Source organism: Ostrea edulis, chromosome 7 (genome assembly GCF_947568905.1).
Source record: "Ostrea edulis chromosome 7, xbOstEdul1.1, whole genome shotgun sequence".
Taxonomy (NCBI): Eukaryota; Metazoa; Mollusca; class Bivalvia; order Ostreida; family Ostreidae; genus Ostrea; species Ostrea edulis.
In genome coordinates, this window is record NC_079170.1 from 65,857,246 (window position 1) to 65,879,607 (window position 22,362).

Sequence of the window (22,362 nt, forward strand, 5' to 3'; positions counted from 1 at the left end):
CAGGACATTAAGGACTGCATTCTCGGCATGGCGCAGGAAAGACTGGTCGGTCCGGCACAGTTTCCTAATCTTGACGAGCTCGCATCGGACCCGGGCTCGGATACAGGTGGCCAGTCTCTGCATGTAGGCATCTCTGTCCTGTCCAGTGGGTAACATGGTTCTAAGTCGGATGTGTCGTACATTTTTTTGCAGGGTTCTTAGCTTGTGGATGAAGCAGTGGTAGTGCTGAATTGGTACTTCATTCTCTCTAGAATAGTCCCTTATGGTCTTTTGGATCTGAGCACTGGCATCACTGGTAATGGAACGAGGTTGAAGTATGTTGTGATTTTGAATAAAGTCCAAATTTTTTCTTAACAATTTTGATTCACTGGAAGCAATGGTGTCTTCAGAGTTGTAGTTTTTTTTGCATTGTTCATGATTTTCACAATTCCTCTTGCAGCATAACTTATTGGCAGTTTGGAGGGCCAAAACCAGTTTTCGGGAGGTGTTGTTTTCCACCACCGGACAGAAACTCTGGGTTGCTGCCTCGAATCCTGCTTGCGGCCTGTTGTTGTAAGAGGTGTCAGTCTCGATGTGGACTTCGTTTCCTCGACCGAGAAGTTGGTTGACACGTCGGACATACCGCTGATTGTCGATCATCGAGGCTACATTGATTTCCTCCACTCTGTCACACATCTGATTGAGTTTCCGCTGCAGACCACGGCTGTCCGGTGGATTTATGTTGAGGCAACACATCAGGAATCGTGCATCAGACACTCCCATCTTAGACTTGGTGAGGGCCAGTACCAGTCCATCATTGAGGCCACCTGATTCCGGTCCTCGTGTCTTCTTGACAGTTGTGTAGAGCTGTATGTCTGGTGAGTGGAAATGGCAGTTTAAGCAAGTGGCTCTGCCTGTCACACATAGTCCTAGCCTCTTAGAAATGGATAGAGTCATTGAAGGTCTGGCACACTGGTGAGCTGTAGAATTCTGTAGAAGTAGGCCTAAGGAATGTACGTTAGCAATGATGTTTTCCTCGCTGTTGATTTCCTCTTCGTCACTCCATGTACATGATTTTACAGGCTTGGCAGGTCGCAGTTTGGTTGGGAGGATGAGATCTTCAGTGGACATGCACACAGCATCCCAGTATTCATCAAGACTTGGACGGTCCCACTCTGTGTTTTTGTCACATGTACTCGAACCAGCAGGTGCATCAGCGTCTCGGAGGGCACCAGCTCGGGCGTCAGAATGCTGAGGGAAATAGGTATGTCCTGGCTTGAAATAGCTTAGTTTTCTGCCTCGGTTTTTTCGATAGGCGTTTGTTGTCCTCATGTTTAATTCTTGAATTTCTTACAAGTACTGTGCAGATGGGGGAGATGCTTGTATTTTTGAGAGTTGTGAGTTAGGGAGGTATCTTGTTGTATAAATATTGTTCAAGAGATAAGGAAAGTGTTTAATGTAGATAGAGTGTCCATTACTTGTCCTTTTCAAAACACATTTCCTAGAGGCAGGCCTTCAGATAAGCATATTAATCAGTTTGAGTGAGAGCACTAGTTCTGGTCTGTTTGATAATTACCTCCCTTTGACCATTAGCTGTTGTGCATACTACTTTTGTTTTCACCATCAGGAGGGCTTAGAAAATAATTTTGGAAGATGACATGGGTTGAAAGTTTTGTTGGAGAGTAAGTCACTTAATCAGAGCATATTTCAGGTCCATACATGTAGAATATGTAAATATATAGGCAGTGAAGTTGGAAATTTTCTAGATTTTTAAAGCAGTTCTGTCCTTTCATCTTTCTGTAGTCCATCTTCTTCTACACAGGTTCTCATGATTACATGTACAGCATGTAGCACTACATGTTAGGTCACTTATACCATAGATACAATTTACATGTAACAGAATTTGTTAGGCACAGGGCTCTTATCGTGAACACTCTCAGCACTCAAAAATGACAACATCAGACACAGATATGTAGGGTTTTTTAAAAAGTTTATTGCGAACAGATTTAGGGCAGTCGACATGACGGGTTGGTGTAGTTTCACTCGGAACAAGTCAAATTTCTCAAAAATATGAGTTGAAGTCCATCAGAAAGGATCTCTGAATTCTTAAAGGTAGCAGGGGACAGTTTCGCACTATAGGCCCGGTCAAGTTTCTTAAAAAATGGAGATACCCCATATTTGAAGTGATATTACATGTGTAAAAATGTGTAGAATAATTTTAGGATACATTTCAAGTGTAGCTGAGTGCTTAGTGAAAAAAATGATATGCAACATGTAGGTGTCACCATGATGCCTAGTATATAGATGGGTGCAAATGCGAAACTAAGACACGTGGTCAGCAGCTGAAGAAATTCAGACTAAAACCTAGAGGGTCCAGGAAAAGGTAGGTAGCTCAGAGGGAAGGTGGATGGCCCCATATAACAGGTAGATTTTCAAGAAGGTCAGACAGGGTTCTTGATTGTGCACAGCGTCTATATCCCCTCGCTTGGTACTGTGGTGGTATGGGGGTGGTGCGGATTTAGCCCAAATGACAGAAAATCAGAGCAAGAAGGGGGCACCTGCTCAGGGCATGTTTTATGCAGCAACACCTTCATGTATGGATGACATTTAATTTAGGGCCCTAATTTAATAACTACACTAATATGAAATACAAATATTGAGAAAACAGGGTTGTATGATTTTTCATTAACCTGTCATAACCTGACTTAGATGTATACCCCCTTCCCACATGTTGAAAAACCAAAAAAACTGTCCTCTGCCACCTTTGATAGACGATGACCAGATAGTTCAGTTCGTAGAGCACCTGACTATAGAGATTCAGGGCGGGGGGCGGGACGGGGGGATCCCGGTCTGGTCCGTTGCATTTTTCCCTTCCTGTTACAGTTGGGGCCGTACATCACCCCTGAAACTGACAGGTGGAAAAGCCTGCTAGGGGATAAAGATCCCTGGTTGACATTTTCTAGGTGGAGGGAGGAATGTAGTGGTCTGTGGAGAAATATATCAGTTGGTAGAGCACCTGACTGGAGATTCAGGGGGCCTGGGTTAGAATCCCAGTCTGTTATTTTTATTTTCTAGCTCCCTTGCTGTTATAATCTACTAATGCACATGTATCGTACTACACAGTATATGACCAAGTAAATATACTTATAGACAGTTTGTTTTATTCTCAGCGTATTATTCTACAAAATAAGGTCAATAGTTCTCTAACAATCCTTACAGAACCAAGCAGCCTTCCTCACGGCGCGTGCACTTCGGGGATTGTGAAATCACTTGCGAGCTGCCGTGCAGCATGATGGGAAATTTAATCATCGACAATTAGTGAATGCTGGGAAGCCTCCGTCATGCTAGTCGTCCCTTCGAATCAGGAATTAATGCAGATATCAGTGAAGGATAAACGTTCAGACTAGGATGGAAGTATTTGGGTAAGGTTTTTCTTTAATTATGCCAAAAGAAAAAAAAGTTAAAGGAATGCAAACTTATATTCAAGTATACAAGACTTTATTCTTAAGTGTGACAATATCCAATTAGTAATCAATTATACAATATTGAAATTCTACTTAAGCATGCAATATTCAATTTCTAATATAATAATCAATATTGACTTATCAAGTATAATACAATATTAATATTTATTACAATGGGACGGTCCTATTGTCATCTTGAATTACCAATTAAGTAGTGATATTGAAAATTGAATTATTGATTAGGTATTCGATTGTTAATTTTATAACAATTGAACCTATTATCATCTTGTATATATAAACATTGTGCTGCACCAAATTCTTGAATAATTACAAAATCGCAAACTGAATCACGATTAAATTATATGTTGATTTATAGATTCAATACTCAAATACTCCGTCATTGACCCGAACCATGCACGGTGACGTTTTTTCTATTGTCAATTTCTGAGACAATTGCAGTATAGTAATACTGTACAGTTTCTAAATGTAATGAATAGCTGGGTTCTGTACACTGTGTATATTGTACAGTTCTATACGTAATGAATAGCCGGGTTCTGTACACTGTGTATATTGTATAGTTCTATACGTAACGAATAACCGGGGTCTGTGTTTCTCATGACACCTGCACTTCCCTACGAATGTGTAAACCATAAAAAATGTACGAACTCTCTAATCAGGAGACCTATCTACACATTTTTTGTCTGGGGGCAAGGCGATGAGTTAATTTTTAAGAACGAATAAATAATCCGTTGCGAAATAAATCTGACAATTCTAGCAATCTCCTCTAAAATGGTTTATGCAAAAATCTGCCGCGATGGTGCGTTCTCCGAGAATCGCACATTGATAACTCCGAGAGCAAATTCTCTGAATGCATCCAAATGTTACGTAACGATTTTAAATGAGACGATTAAAAATGTCAGAAAAAATACATTTCAAAGCTAACATATGTCGGAATTTTAACACCTGTCACTTCCATGTTCAAATTATTTTCAAGGCCTTTCTGAGAGAGAGAGAGAGAGAGAGAGAGAGAGAGAGAGAGAGAGAGCTTGAGCTTAATCAACAATTGAATCTACTTGAATTTTATGATATTCCCTTCTCACGATAATTGTGCCTCTACAAATTAAAACCAAAGTTTGAAGTAGTCATTTCAATTTCATATACATTTGTGGTTAGAATGTTTGCATGGGAACGGCGGGTCGGAACAGTGTTTAGTTTGACTCTTATAGACCTACAATACGTCGTCATTTTCATGGAGAGGTTCTAGTTTGCCAAAATAATGTAATACTTTCTTTATTTTAGACAGATTCCAATTCTCTTTTATTTTTAGCCATCATAACGCGATAAGAGACATAGAGGATTCAATTGTTGATCTAATCTGTTATATGAAGTTTCAGAGTTAACAGACGCCATGCAGCGAGCGCCCAGAGTGAATTCCACGTCCTCGTGTGTGTCAGGTCGGCACGGGATACAATACAATCTATTGTTTTAGATATGAAATTAGACATGTCGGAAGTCTCTGTTTAATATAATATTTTTTGTTTAGAAGTTTTGCAGAATTTCGTTGCGCTCAACATTTCCTAGGCTGTATGTTAGGATTGGTACTTATTAATTTTGTTACTGGGGGGGGGGGGTAGAGAGAGAGAGAGAGAGAGAGAGAGAGAGAGAGAGAGAGAGAGAGAGAGAGAGAGAGAGAGAGAGAGATGAAAATACCACACGTCATCGTTTACAGCGATTCCATTGAACGGAACACGTGTATGATCCACGCAATAAACCGGCACTGAGGTCTTCGAGGTTCGCGAGATTTTGACGCGATGTAACGTGACTCCCGCAGCTGAAGTCAGACTTGTGTGCTGTAAATGCTGATAGTAGCACACAATGGCTATAAATTTTGTGTAATTGCATAATTTACCTATAGCTGATGCCACGCGATATAAAGTGTCATAACTAGCTGATCGTTAACTGGTCGTTAAATCTGGGGGTCCGTTCTGGGTTAGTGGCCGGGGTCGGACCAAGCACCACTTAAGTGGTTCATTCATGCTCAATTTCCGTTCATATACTAAAGAATTTAACGGGTTTGGCGCTGACACTTCACATCGCGTAAATGGATACGTGGGGAATGAAATCATTCATTTATTCTCACATTATTCATTTACTTAAATCATTGCTGATTATATATTGAAGTTTTCATCATATAGGTAGCGCTAATTTTAACAATAAGAGATCAATACGAGAAATAAATAAACTTGTCATTATGTTAGCTTTGAAAGTAATTCTTTTCAAAAACATTTTTGGACAATGCATTATGTTACAAATGGCCACACAGGAAGGTGTCCGATCCGTTACGCAGAGCTCTGACGTCACACATCACCTCTATTGTTTTTATGGCCCGTGTAATAACGGATGTAATCTCTCGTGATGTTAACCCCTCCCACCGTGTGACTTTTTCTTTTGTTCAACTAATATGTTTGTTCTGGTATTTCTACAGGTTTATTCATAGAAATTCCATAAGGATTTCAGTTAAAAAACCTGTAGAAATACCAGAACATACATATTGGTTGAACAAAAGAAAAATATATAATATAATCTATCTATCTATCTATCTATCTATCTATCTATCTATCCAACGATGACTAAGTACACATGATCCACATTTAATTAATTACACTTAGCGCTTTTTGCCGTGTAGTTCGGCTCTTCACAGTGTAATGAGTACAATGAACTTGTTAAGTAACAATTGTACTCTTTTTCTAAAACTTGTTACACTGTGAAGAGCCGGAACTACACGGCAAAAGCGCTAAGTGTAATTAATTAAATGTGGATCATGTGTACTTAGTCATCTTTGGATATATTTTTTCCTACTCATTACCTATACAATGGACTTTTTGTGCAATTTTACTTCACACACACACACACACACACACACACACACACACACACACACACACACACATATATATATATATATACAGTATATTAAAAGAAATATAATAAACAGTACACAAAGTTAAAAATTTAACGCAAGCGCTTTCATTTTATAATCCTCAGGGGTTACATAATATAATAATATACAGGACCATAATGTAAACTAGTCATTTGTACTAATTGTGCTATCCTGTCTAAATAAAAGAATTCATTATTATTATATGTTGATCACAGGTTATAATTAATATCGTTAAGGTCATGGAGGCAATAATTAATATCGCTAATGATTAATCGCTAATAATTAATATCGCTCATAATTAATCGCTAATAATTAATATCGCTAATAATTAACATCGCTAAGGGTTAGGGTTAATTAACATCGCTAAGGTCATGGTGGTTCTGCTATTAAAGAGTAGTACTACATCCGAACTCGAACGATATAACTTCCTGTGTTTTACACATTTTCACAGATGATAGTAATTGTTTAACACTGTTCTATATTAACAGTAATATGTATTTTTTATTGTTTAACATTGTTATATATTAACAGTAATATGTATTTTTTATTGTTTTTATTGTTTAACATTGTTCTATATTAACAGTAATATGTATTTTTTATTGTTTAACATTGTTCTATATTAATAGTAATATGTATTTTTTATTGTTTAACATTGTTCCATATTAACAGTAAGATGTATTTTTTATTGTTTAACATTGTTCTATATTAACAGTAATATGTATTTTTTAAAACCTATTTGATTGGTGCTACTCTTTTGACAGGTCTTTCCTTCCTTTCATTGTGACGTCAGGCCTGCTGCTGCCTGGGGTGAATGGTTATCCAGATTTCAAATCAGAGATTCCAAATGGAGATAAAGTTCCGGATCCCTGTAATAAAGATAAATTATGGTCAGGTGTTGGGCATTTAAAGCCCGGGGGCGGAGGTCCCAGGAACCCGTTCGGCATAATGTTTGCAAGCAACGGAAAGGTAAAGTGTTTTTTCATGTAATAATTATTTATTGCACTGTATCATCCAACCAGCCATGCATCTCTTGTAAAAAATGAATAATAAAAATGAATAAATAAAAAAACACACCTGATAACAGAAAACAAGAAAATGGTCCCGTTCTGTTCTTTCATTTTTGATGGGGGAGGGTCCAGCCTATCAATCAAATAAATTTCATTATTTCAGTCAAATATAGAGCAGAGCTCTGACCCCACCCCTATCCCCACCCACCACACCCTGACCCATACCATATTTACGATATACATGTATACCTTTTTCTCTCCCTTTTTTTTTTACCCGCGAGAATCCTTGTTAGAATAGATCCTCAGTACACCTTGCTTGTCGTAAACTGCTTGAGGCAAATAAATGGGGCGGTCCTTCGGATGAGACTGCAAAAACTGAGGTCCCATGTCACAGCAGGTGTGTCATGATAAAGATCCCTCTCTGCTCAATGGCCGTAAGCGCCGAGCAAACACCTAAATATTGCAGCTCTTTATTGGTAATGAGTGACACATTCTCAAGACGGACGTTAAACAATACACAATCAATCAATCAATCTTTTTTTTTTTATTCACAAAAGCGAATTTTCAGTGGTAGTATTCGTCTTGACCGTCTCTGACATTAGGACAACGTCTTTCCAAAATTGACCGATTGACGACCCCAGGATCTTGATATTTGTTCATTAGTTAAAAATGTCCACGATTTTAGTGGGCGTATCCCATCTGGCCTTTTAAATACTGCATGTTTTAAGAATCTGCCGCCATACCCTGGGATTTCGGTGAGAGCAACCTTTTTCATAAACATGTATACTGGAAATAAGTAAAGCGTAGGATGGTTTTTGTTTTTGGAAAATTATCGTTAAGGTCGAGAGACTTTGTTGAAAAATAAAACACTGAACCATGAGGGGATTACTCATTTCAGGTTTACTACGGGGATATTTTTGCCGTTCACAAAGTTCAATGTTTTTTAAGGAGAAGTGCATCTTTTTTCCCCCCTAATATCATCGTATAAAATTGATGATAAACCCCTTAAAAAATTGTCTTTTGACGTCAAGGGGTTTATTGGAATATTTGAAAACAGTTGACTATGATTTATAATTGCTAATATGTCATATATTTTTTGTAATTTAGCTTTGTCAATCGCGCGGGCAACGAAAAGGGTTACGTAATAATGCGTACATTATAATTCAGATAAAAGTATTTTACACCAACATAACTATACATCGTGATTCCAATATAAAGGGTGCTCTCTCTCGCTCTCTTTCTCTTTCTCTCTCTCTCTCTCTCTCTCTCTCTCTCTCTCTCTCCAGACAGTGATTCTTGATGCTAGGCTGCACAATAAACAAAGAGTTGAACACAATACATGAAATCAGAACGATGTATTTTAGAATTGAGGTCCCGTTTAAAAGTTTCTAGTATGTATAGTAACACATACACGCTGATTCTGATAAAACAAGAGTTATATGATAATTCGTACAATGCCAGTTTTCCCAATAACACTATAATGCTATGTAATTTTCTTCCTGGGCGTCCTCTCGAATTCCAAAACTAAGAAAAGCGTGACTACATTTGCGAATCAAGATGCCGACAAGTATTGGTGCATATAGAATAATTGAGAATTGATTCTTTACGATTTCAGTCACACCTAGCAAAACACTGGATCTCGTAATAATTCGCTTGCTGCACTTCTTAGACATTTATTACTATGATAACAGAAACATCTCAGATAATGGCGTTATTGAGTTATCTGTACAATGGCTGCGTATGTTATTTTTCTGTTTATTTTCATAAGGAAAACTTTACACCGACAAGCCTATGTATGGCACGCCAAAATCCCAAAAATGAGCTAAACATAGTTTCACAGTTGATAAACTAGGTTTATCGACTGTAAACTATAGTTTACGGACCGTAAACTATAGTTAACGACGTTAATCTATATTTCACATCTGTAAACCATTGTTAACAGATAATCTATGTTTCACAAGCGTAAACTATGAATAACAATGAAAACAATCATTAGGGATTGCAAAACATAGTTTATCTGATAAATACGGTTTCACGATTGTAAACTACAGTTTACAAGTCTAAACTATTATTAAGTTTATCTGATAAATATAGTATCACAATTTGTGAAACTAGGATTAACAATTGTGAACGAATGTAAATTATAGTTTACAAATGGGAATCTGTATTTATCAGCAAAATCTATTGTTAACGTTTATTTAAAGACAGATAAACTTGGATTAGCATTTGTAAACTATAGTTTACAACCGTTAAATATAGTTTTACGGATGAAAACAATAGTTAACAAATCGTTAACTATAGTTTACAGTTCGTGAAACTATGTTTAGCTCATTTTTGTGAATTTGGCGTGCCATACCTATGAATATACTAGTACACTTTAGAACTAGGAATAAAATTGTATGTTCAGTGACCTGACTTTATCCTGCTCGACCGTGTATACCATGAAAAGGTGAAGATAACGAACAGTGATCAATGTCATAGCTCCTATAAGGAATACAGAATCAGGAGTAGGGCAAACACGGACCCCTGGACACACCAGAGGTGGGATCAGGTACCTATACATTATGTATATGCATTCCCTGTCGACCGGTCACATTCGCCGTGAGCCCAATATCTTGATCAGGTAAACGGAATAATCCGTAGTAAAAATAAGTGTGTAAAGAACGGTCTAACAATTGGTATGAAACATATCAGATAGCATTTGACCCAAAGACAGGTTGTATGGGCAAACTAGATTGTTATAACGAACATATAATTTTCGAATTGCTAACTTAAACGTGACTGTTGAAATCCCTGTAACATCAACTTGTTTGTCAGTAGCCTACCTCGATTTAAAAACAGTGTAACTGTTTCTGATGTCAAAGGTTTAGTGTACGCCTGTTTTGTGATGTCAGTGTCACTGTACGCCTGTTTTGTGACGTCAGTGTCACTGCGATGTTTCTGATGTCAGATTCTAGTGTCCGCCGCTTTGTGACGTCAGTGTCACTGTACGCCTGCTTTGTGACGTCAGTGTCACTGCGATGTTTCTCATGTCAGATACCAATCGTAACTACTCGGCTATTTCCGTAACCGCAAATGAACCTCGTATGTAGATCGACGCCATCAGAGTTGGTTGCTACGTATACATAAACGTAACTTTGACGTCACAGTCGTACGTTACACTATGAAACGTGCACTTTCAAATGCATCTAAGATATTACACACATCTAAGGTATTGTACCACTATCAATTTCCACTTACATGTTATGTATTGGAGTGAATAAGAAGTTAATGATACCAAAACTGAATCTATGGTGAAAATATAAATAACATATTATTCAGGAATTCGGTTCTGGCCTTTTAACACTCATCCACGGGCGCGCTTCCGGCGAAGAAATGCATCGATTTGATGCAATTCTTGCGCCGATCCACGTCCGAGTCTTCTTACCGGTTACGGAACAAACTCCCCGTCGAGGCCTCATTACGTCACCTACGAATAGACCTCTCCTATGTGACGCACCACAATATACAAATTTGTATATTGTGAGTCCGCGATTATCACGCAGACAAATTACACTAAAGAAGTAGTTCGCAGTTAAAAGTTTGAAGATATTAATATTAAGAACATTAATATAAAAGTTTGTGAGCAAACGAACTCTGGTGGAAGTTTGGTTACGGAAAAGGACGAGCGCGTGATCCGATTGGTCAGATACGCCTGCTTTGTGGCGTCAGTGTCACTGCAATGTTTCTGATGTCAGATTCTAGTGTACGCCTGCTTTGTGACGTCAGTGTCACTGCAATGTTTCTGATGTCAGAGTTTAGTGTATGCCTGCTCTGTGAAAGGATTTCAGATTATCTCAAATGCTTAAAGTGCGGGTTTATGTAAACCTGAGTCCGAGGTCACACAGACATGCTACTGCCGATATCTGTCGATCTCTGGTGCAGGGTCATGTATACATGCGTACATCAGGCCGCTGATACCGAGAGTCTGCTGCACAAACCTGTGGAGTGATTGCAATGAACGTTTAGCAGATTTATATTTCGTTCTCACGAGAAAAAAAAAATGCGATAGTCGGAAATTAGCATATACATGAGTTATATATCCGTAAAAATCCTTATGACTATGTGAAGGCATTTAAAACTTTAACAGGCGGAGAATCGCGAGGTGACATGCAGAATGACAGAAATGTGTTCACATAGAGTGGTTATGCTACAAAATTAGGTCAAATTATGTAATAAACAGCTAGTGGATAATACTAGTGTCTGCTCTTACAAAATTTCAAGGTCCTCGGACAGGAAGAGGTTGTACCCTTCATCGAACCATGATACAAAAACAAGAACCGCGGCCATTTTAGTGTGTCATTCCAAACAGTTATAACAGATATATCAACGCGTCTTATGAATGTGAGAATAATAGAATTCTTTTACCACAGCTGGTAAGCTCATTATGCAACGTTTACCAGCGATTTAAATACATAATTAAGACTGGCTCTTTTACTGTAATTAACAGAAAGTGGCCCGAACTGCCGAATCAGTGAATTATAACTGTTGTATAATGAAATGTACGCTGTTGTTTTAGTTACATATGCCCACTGTCTAATTTCTTGTGTATAATTTCCTGTAGAGAGGCGACATTAGTTAGTTGTTTTAGTTACATATGTCCCCTGTCTAATTTCTGGTGTCTAATTTCCTGTATAGAAGCGACTTAATATTCAGTCGACTGCGTGGTTAGAGCTCGATCTGTTTGTGGGTCATGGTCTACAGAAGGATCTGTTTGTGGGTCATGGTCTACAGAAGGATCTGTTTGTGGGTCATGGTCTACAGAAGAATTTGTGGGTCATGGTCTTGAGAAGGATTTGTTTGTGGGTTATAAATGATAATAATACCATATTTATATAGCACCCTTTTAATACACTATGTACGCTCAAAGGTGCTTTACAATGCATATATACCTTACAACAGAATGTTATACACATAATACATAGAAAATAGATAAAACATTAAAAGCTGTACTTATCCTCATTGTACATATGAAACATAAAAACACAAGATACCATAAATATGCTAGATAAGAATAAACATCAGTTTCAGGGCGTATTAAAATAATAATAATAATAATGAAATACACACGCACACACAGCATTTCTTCTTCTTTTTTTTTTTTAATAAAACATCACAAAATGGTACTCGAAAGCTAAGACACACAGTCTTTAGTTTTCACAGTTTTTCACAGAATCTAACCTACACGAATGACTGAAATGATAGAAACTAGTCCTGGAAAACTTGATGGAAAAAAATGTGTTTTCGGTGACTTCTTGAATGCACACAGTGTTCTACAGTCCCTTACATGTTCTGGAAGGGCATTCCACAGTTTTGGAGCTATTGTTCTGAAACACCGATCTCCGTATGTTACGGTTCGACTTTTTGGAATAACTAAAGTGACTGATTGTTTTATAGACATAAGATTTCGGGTAGGCTTATATACCTCTAGTAACTGTTTGATATAAGTTGGGCACTCATCATGTAAGGCTTTGTAAGTATAAGTAAGTATCTTATATTGTGTCCTATACTGCACAGGTAACCAGTGTAGTTTTCTTAGTATTGGAGTGATATGGTTGAATATGGTCTTCAGAAGGATTTGTTTGTGGATCGTGGTCTTCAGAAGGATTTGTTTGTGGGTCATGGTCTTCAGAAGATGTTCTTTGGGTTTGGCGTTTGGCTGCTTTTAGAGCTCCCATTCCATGGAAGCCCATATTTGTACTCTGTACGTAGGTCAGATGTACATATCTATACGCGGTGAATAAGTACGTAGGTCGGATATACAGATATATACGCGGTGAATAAGTACACAGGTCGGATGTACAGATCTATACGCGGTGAATAAGTACGCAGGTCGGATGTACAGATCTATACGCGGTGAATAAGTCCATTATAAAGATCTGTAGTACACTGTTAAGTCAAATATACAGAGTCGAAATTACAGAGATCTATACACTGTAAGTCGGTTGTATATATTTGTACAGAGTGAGTAGATCAGTCGTACAAATCTAAACACGGTGGTAATTGTAGAGATTTATAATTTGTGAGTAGTTCTATTGATATGTACACTATATATGATATGATATTCAATTCCTGTAGCAATTCGAAGCACCTGGTGCTTTGGTATAATTGTGCTTTACTTTAATGCATATTGGGCCGGGATTGTGTGTAATTCAGATTCTGAGGTCAGGGTTTGATGCTGTGGTATAACTAAGCTTTTCTTGCAGACCTGGGCGGGGATTGTGTGTGACTCAGATTCTGATGGGGACGGTGTCACGAATGGAGCGGAGCTAGGCGATCCTGACTGTGAATGGGTTAAAGGTCAAAGGCCTAGTAGAACACAGAACATCACTCATCCAGGTAAAAAAAGATAACTTTTGTTCAGTAGCACATGGTTATAGTGAACACGATTATAGTGAACTATAGGCCTAACCATTATAGTGAAGACAGTTATACTGAACATGTTTATATTGAACACGGTTATAGTGAACACAGTTATAGTGAACACAATTATAGTGAACACGGTTATAGTAAACACGGTTATAGTGAACACAGTTATAGTGAACACGGTTATAGTGAACACGGTTATAGTGAACACAGTTATAGTGAACATGGTTATAGTGAACACGGTTATAGTGAACATGGTTATAGTGAACACGGTTATAGTGAACACAGTTATATTGAACACGGTTATAGTGAACACGGTTATAGTGAACACAGTTATAGTGAACATGGTTATAGTGAACACAGTTATAGTGAACACGGTTATATTGAACACAGTTATAGTGAACACGGTTATAGTGAACACGGTTATAGTGAACACGGTTATAGTGAACACGGTTATAGTGAACACGGTTATATTGAACACAGTTATATTGAACACAGTTATAGTGAACAGAGTTATAGTGAACACGGTTATAGTGAACACGGTTATAGTGAACACGGTTATAGTGAACACGGTTATAGTGAACACAGTTATATTGAACAGAGTTATAGTGAACACGGTTATAGTGAACACGGTTATAGTGAACACGGTTATAGTGAACACAGTTATAGTGAACACAATTATAGTGAACACGGTTATAGTGAACAGAGTTATAGTGAACAAATACTTTTTTGATGAAGATCTTTCTGTAAAAACTGATCTTTGATGTTGTGTTGTATAGATTTGACTGTGTTGACAAAAAATACAACAATTATACTCAATTGAAAAAAGTTATTACATTAAGTTGTAAAATTTAAAGAAAAAATGCAAAATCAAATCTTTATCAGACAATATACAATGGGTGGCATGAGTTAAAAACGACAGTAAATCTATAAACCCCGTGAAATTTAACCACTACTGAACCCTGAACCATTTCTCACGACGACATATTTCAGCATGATGATGCAACTGATACTCAAACAGCCATGCTGCGTTCTCAGCTAAATGGATGCAGCTGAATTGATTCTAAGATATGTTCGATTTTAAATGCTTACTGCGTCAGTGAAACTTGACAGAGATAGTTGTGTTGATGGACTAACCAGATGTGTCAAGATCTTCATTCATGGATGATAGCAAACTGCACCTATAATATGCGTATTGCATGAATCGTTGCATGCCAATATTCTTGGTATGCATTAAGTGAGATTGTCGAGTTTTGGCAGATTGAACGAAGAACGTGTGGTACACGTCAAAAGTTTACATTATTTATCTTTTTGTAGCATATTAGGAAGGCAGAAAATTTTAATGATGTTTTGAAGTTTGAATACTTTCTGATATAAATACATGTATTTATGTCCTTTTTATCAGTGTTTTATGAATGTATATATCTGATGTGCCAATATAAAACAAACACCGCGGTAAACTAAATGAATGAAGTTTCAGTGCCCAATCTTTGTAAATAAGGGTAACATTCAAGTTAGCACTATAGATATATGTTTATACATATATATTTCTTGTGGGCAAATCTTCAATTAAAACTGATATTCTGAGATCATTGGGTAAGAAAACAACAGTAAAACAATACATGCTTTGTCTGTAATAAACCAATGTTGTTAGTCTCCTGCTGGTTTGTAAAACCGACGGAGAATATAGGTTTCGTCTCCGTCTGTCCGTATCTCTGTCTGTCCGTGTCTCTGTCTGTCCGTGTCTCCGTCTGTCCGTGTCTCTGTCTCCGTCTGTCCGTGTCTCTGTCTCCGTCTGCCGTGTCTATGTCTGTCTGTGTCTCTGTCTGTCCGTGTCTCTGTCTCTGTCTGTCCGTGTCTCCGTCTGTCCGTGTCTCTGTCTGTCCGTGTCTCCGTCTGTCCGTGTCTCTGTCTGTCCGTGTCTCTGTCTGTCCGTGTCTCTGTCTCCGTCTGTCCGTGTCTCTGTCTGTCCGTGTCTCTGTCTCCGTCTGTCCGTGTCTCTGTCTGTCCGTGTCTCTGTCTGTCCGTGTCTCTGTCTCCGTCTGTCCGTGTCTCTGTCTGTCCGTGTCTCTGTATCTGTCTGTCCGTGTCTCTGTCTGTCCGTGTGTCTGTCTCTGTCTGTCCGTGTCTTTGTCTGTCCGTGTGTCTGTCTCTGTCTGTCCGTGTCTCTGTCTCCGTCTGTCCGTGTCTCTGTCTGTCCGTGTCTCTGTCTGTCCGTGTGTCTGTCTCTGTCTGTCCGTGTCTCCGTCTCCAGTCTGTCTTCCTATGGGTTTCCGGACGTTTTAGCTCACCTGAACCGAAGGCTCAAGTGAGCTTTCTGATCAAATTTTGCCCATTGTCTGTCGTCGTCGGCGTCTTCGGCATTGTATACTTTTCACATTTTCATCTTCTTCTCAAGAAACACTGGGCCAATTTCAACCAAACTTGCCACAAAGCATCCTTGGGTGAAGGGCTTCCAAAAGGGAAATAATCACAAAACTACAAAAATAGGGTTGGGTCATTTAAAAACCTTCTCAAGAACCACTGGGCCAGAAAAGCTGAGATTTATATGAAAGCTTCCTGACATAATGCAGATTCAAGTTTGTTCAAATAATGCCCCCCGGGGGTTGGATGGGGCCACAATAGGGGATCAAAGTTTTACATACAAATATATAGGATAAATCTTTAAAAATCTTCTTTTCAAGAACCACTGAACCAGAAAAGCTGAGATTTACATGAAAGTTTCCTGACATAATGCAGATTCAAGTTTGTTCAAATCATGGCCCCCAGGGGTTGGATGGGGTCAGAATAGGGGATCAAAATTTTACATGCAAATATATAGGAAAAATCTTTAAAACTCTTCTTCAAAGGGGAAATAATCACAAAACTACAAAAATAGGGTTGGGTCATTTAAAAACCTTCTCAAGAACCACTGAGCCAGAAAAGCTGAGATTTACATGAAAGCTTCCTGACATAATGCAGTTTGTTCAAATCATGACCCCTGGGGGTACAGTATGTTGGGGCCACAATAGGGGATCAAAGTTTTACATACAAATATATAGAATAAATCTTTAAAAATCTTCTTTTCAAGAACCACTGAGCCAGAAAATCTGAGATTTATATGAAAGCTTCCTGACATACTGCAGATTCAAGTTTGTTAAAATCATGGCCCCCGGGGGTTGGATGGGGCAACAATAGGGGATCAAAGTCTTACATGCAAATATAAAGGAAAAAATCTTTAAAAAGCTTCTTCTCAAGAACCATTGAGTCAGAAACGCTGAGATTTACATGAAAGCTTCCTAACATAATGTAGATTCAAGTTTCAATTCATGGCCTCCGGGGGTTGGATGGGGCCACAATAGGGTATCAAAATTTTACATGCAAATATATAGGAAAAATCTTTAAAACTCTTCTTCTCAAGAGCCACTGAGCCAGAAAAGCTGAGATTTACATGAAAGCTTCCTGACATAATGCAGATTCAAGTTTGTTCAAATCATGGCCCCCGGGGGTATGATGGGGCCACAATGGGGGATCAAAGTTTTACATGCAAATATAAAGGAAAAATCTTCTCAAGAACCACTGAGTCAGAAAAGCTGATATTTACATGAAAGCTTCCTAACATAATGCAGATTCAAGCTTGTTCAAATCATGGCCCCCAGGGGTTGGATGGGGTCAGAATAGGGGATCAAAATTTTACATGCAAATATATAGGAAAAATCTTTAAAACTCTTCTTCTCAAGAACCACTGAGCCAGAAAAGCTGAGATTTACATGAAAGCTTCCTGACATAATGCAAATTCAAGTTTGTTCAAATCATGGCCCCCGGGGTTCGGATGGGGCCACAATAGGGGATCAAAGTTTTACATACAAATATATAAGGAAAATCTTTAAAGATCTTCTCAAGAACCACTGAGCCAGAAAAACTGATATTTACATTAAAGCTTCCTGACATATTTCAGATTTCAGTTTGTTAAAATCATGATCCCCAGGGGAGGATGGGGTCACAAGGGGGTGGGGGGATCAAAGTTTTGCATACAAATATATAGGGAAAATCTTTAAATATGAGCCAAGTGACTCAGGTGAGCGATGTGGCCCTTGGGCCTCTTGTTTCTTTACGCTTGCAAGGATTTATTTCAAACTTGCAGTGTATTTTCAGAGTAGCAAACTACAGAGCAACATCGAATTTCGTAACTTTTGATCGACAGGTGCGAAAAAATAAAGTTTCATATCGTTACGTTTTTATATTAATTGGGACCGGGATCGTGTTCCGATGGAAAGGCTGTAAAAGAAGAACATCATGAGACGAAACTCGGTGGTTGAATGTATAAGTAATCACTTCATTAATTTAACTTTCCCAGCTCATTAATGAAGTAATTTCTTGTCTAGGTTTTATCAATTGTTGGAAACAAATTGGAAATATCGGTAACACGTGAGACGTATATGGTTTACGTTAAATTTACAACCAGATTTGATATTTACTTCTTATGATGTGAAATATATTTCCAGCATTACATTTCCTGTATTTATATTTATTTCTGTCCAATTTGGGTTTACCATTGTTGTTTTGAGGACCACAATAAACAATATTGATGTTTATCGATAAGGAGACTTAAATGTATTTATGAATTGCCAAAATGCTATTTCAAATATTTTTGCAGATGACTGAGATAAATTTATTCATGATGTAGCATGGACTTCTCACAGATTACCTTTCTCTGTGTGAAATAACTTTAATAATGTGAATTCCTCCGGAATGACGATCTGAAAGCGGGTCTTGTTCAACGGCTGGAATTTAATTCACGCCAATGAAAATCAGATACAGCTGCATTTTGTGACGGTGTGCGTTCCCTATGTTGTATAATGCATGTTTTTTACAACCCAGGTGTATGATGCATGCACTTTACAATCCGGGGTGTATGATGTATGTAGGGTGTATGATGTATGTAGGGTGTGTGATGTATGTAGGGTGTATGATGTATGTAGGGTGTGTGATGTATGTAGGGTGTGTGATGTATGTAGGGTGTGTGATGTATGTAGGGTGTATGATGTATGTAGGGTGTATGATGTATGTAGGGTGTATGATGTATGTAGGGTGTATGATGTATGTAGGGTGTATGATGTATGTAGGGTGTATGATGTATGTAGGGTGTGTGATGTATGTAGGGTGTATGATGTATGTAGGGTGTATGATGTATGTAGGGTGTGTGATGTATGTAGGGTGTATGATGTATGTAGGGTGTGTGATGTATGTAGGGTGTGTGATGTATGTAGGGTGTGTGATGTATGTAGGGTGTATGATGTATGTAGTTTACAAACCACGGTGTATGATGTAAACACATGTAGGGTGTATGGCAATATTGTTAAGATTCGTTTCAATCCTTTCACAATCAGATTTTTTCTCGGTTCTCCGTCGCTAGAAATATTTTTCACACGACTGTGGCCTTTTTGTAAAATATTTTCTGTTTCTGTAAAAATACTCTCTTTGTAAGGCTGTATCATTAGAAATCTTATCTATCGCCGACTCTCAGCTAATCGAAATATTCGTAGTCTCTACTAGAAATATTCGTAGTCTCTACTAGAAATATTGGTAGTCTCTAATAAGAAATATTGGTAGTCTCTTATTTATTCGTAGTCTCTAATAAAAAATATTGGTAGTCTCTAATAAGAAATATTCGTAGTCTCTAATAAGAAATATTCGTAGTCTCTACTAGAAATATTCGTAGTCTCTAATAAGAAATATTGGTAGTCTCTAATAACAAATATTGGTAGTCTCTAATAAGAAATATTCGTAGTCTCTAATAAGAACTATTCGTAGTCTCTAATAAGAAATATTCGTAGTCTCTACTAGAAATATTGGTAGTCTCTAATAAGAAATATTGGTAGTCTCTAATAAGAAATATTCGTAGTCTCTAATAAGAAATATTCGTAGTCTCTACTAGAAATATTCGTAGTCTCTAATAAGATAGATAATTGATAGAAAGCTTTTATGTTTGGTGATGATATGTTGCCTTTACAGACTAATAGAAGTGATTTTGCCCTGTTCACAATTTATAGATGAAACTTGTAGATTTTGTTTAGATATTATTGTACGTGATACCTAGTTATTTCACATGATGCTATGTTTGTTAAATCACAATTCATATAATTAATATTAACACTTTGGCATGTTATTAGGAGAGGAACTCGTGAAATGAAAAAAAAAAACTTGTTCCCGATTCTTTTGATTAATTAAAAAAATATGTTCAAAACAAAAAGAAGAAATACAATGAAGATGAATCCTGAATACGCTAGAACGTTGTGAATGAAAAAGGAAGCGGAAGTCTACCGTTTGTTGTATCATACGTGTTACAACGAATTTCGGAATCCAATTTAACCCTCTCTCTACCGGCATCTTTTCGAGGTTTTCGACGACTAATGACAATATTTCATAAATCGATTTAAATCTATATGTGCTCCGATTTGGGGTACTAAGGCATATGACAGAATTTTGTGATTCACATAGGATAAGAAATAGAGTAAACTACAGATTTTGTGATTCACATAGAATAAGAAATAGAGTAAACTACAGATTTTGTGATTCACATAGAATAAGAAATAGAGTAAACTACAGATTTTGTGATTCACATAGAATAAGAAATAGAGTAAACTACAGATTTTGTGATTCACATAGAATAAGAAATAGAGTAAACTACAGATTTTGTGATTCACATAGAATAAGAAATAGAGTAAACTACAGATTTTGTGATTCACATAGAATAAGAAATAGAGTAAACTACAGATTTTGTGATTCACATAGAATAAGAAATAGAGTAAACTACAGATTTTGTATCTCTTGATTTAATTAGCGAATTTTGCAATTATTCATCATCAGAAGTTTACGATATGAAACCCCGAGTTAGAACTTATCAAATGACATTTTATTTAGAATTAGATAAAAATCATCCAAATTTGCGTGATTCTTGACGAGATCAATCTCATGCGACTAGACGCCTTGTATTTCACTTGTAACAAGTTGCCACTTATGTCAAATCCCAAACTCCATTTTTACGATAATGAAAGAAAAAGTAAAAATTACACCGATACTTTGGAGATAAGAATCAGATATACTGAATGTTGTAGATAAAATTTATCAGATTCTTTAAAAAATCAAAAGCGAAACCGACTCGTCAAGGCCACCCTTATCTGGCGGCCACAGCATCCTATGTTAGCATCCGTCTGAGAACTTTGTCAGGGTTGCAAATGAAGTGATGTACTATAATCAGCGACGCGCGTGTGAGTTTTTGTTTTCAATTTTAGGTCACCTGAATCAATCAGATAGACCGTTCTTCAGTCGCTGTGCTTCGTGTCTCATTGGCCCTTGAATCTCTAGAAATGATTTCTCGGGAACTAGTGTATCAATTCAAATAAACCCTTTGGTATTATAATACCTTTCTTTTTTAAAAAATAAATCTTAGTTTACATCAAACATATCCATTCCGTGAAGGCGTCTAGAGCGAGTTCACATTTATAAAATTTCTTTCAAACAGGTTCAGTCCGTGTTGTCTCTGCTTTGTTTGATGGTAGATTGAAAATAAACAATTCTGTTCCCCTGGGATAGGGTTAGGGTTAATTTTCACTCTTTGATCAATTACACATGAGGTTAAAATATGAAAAATAACGATTAACAACTTTTTACCAAATGATATAAAATAAGATAAATTAAGTGGTTATTTATTTATATCAATAATCATTTTGAAATATATGTTTTAAAGCTTGATTTCAAGAATAAGATTTTTATAATTTGTTGTAATTAATTTATAAGATCAATTGATTAATTAACACTGGTACTAAAGTTAATAATCAATTACCAACTAATTCTACTAAAAAAAACCCACAGATTCGTCGTAATTTTACCTACAAATTTGTTAATGTGTCATTTCCCGGACTAATGGACAATTCAAATTTTCCGAAACGTATCAAACGAAGCAGAATATGCAATATTCACTATACAATACGCCCGCCAGTTGTTACGTACTGGGTTCTGCGCCGTTGCTTCAGATTACATGGGTGGTAGGAGGTTAGGTTAATTTTTTGGGGAAAGGGGAGTCATTTTTGTTCTTATTGTGACATTGCGACTCCCTCAAATTCAATACTTTCACGAGCAAAAAAGTGATAATAATAAAATAAAATTAAAAGATCTACAATTAAAAATATCAACTCATCAACAACTAAATCAAATTTCCGTGAAGCTATATAGATAAGATTGCTGCGAAACTACATACATGTGTAAATCAGATTTCTGCAAAACAATATAAATGAAATCCCCGCTAAAGTATATCAATCAGATTTCTACGAAACTATATAGATGAAATCCCCGAGAAGCTACATAAATCAGATCCCTGCGAAACTAAACGATTTAACAGTAAGTAAAATGTGTAGATGAAACACGATATCAATGTTCCCAAAGAGTTTGTTTTGTTTAGATTGGTATTAGATTGAAAAGTTCTTTAAAATAATCTGTTCTCCTGGGAATCTTGCAGACAAGGAGTGTGTTTTGTAAGGATTTAATGTACTTGACTAGTCTTGCCACTGCAATCAATTTCATTCAA

General features: G+C 37.2%; 1 protein-coding gene across 2 annotated transcripts in view; it reads left to right on the forward strand.

Moving 5' to 3' along the window:
- The first annotated feature begins 3,194 nt into the window (after window positions 1–3,194).
- The window catches only part of LOC125654421 (tyramine beta-hydroxylase-like), a 44,412-nt gene continuing 25,244 nt past the window's right edge, over window positions 3,195–22,362 (forward strand). The window contains exons 1-3 of one of the 2 annotated variants that reach the window (XM_048884378.2): window positions 3,195–3,401; window positions 7,146–7,350; window positions 13,637–13,769. In XM_048884378.2, coding sequence (XP_048740335.2) covers window positions 3,388–3,401; window positions 7,146–7,350; window positions 13,637–13,769 — 352 coding nt within the window. In that variant the 5' untranslated portion in view covers window positions 3,195–3,387. The remainder of the gene's footprint in view (window positions 3,402–7,145; window positions 7,351–13,636; window positions 13,770–22,362) is intronic. The other variant, XM_056145121.1, reaches the window with a different exon arrangement.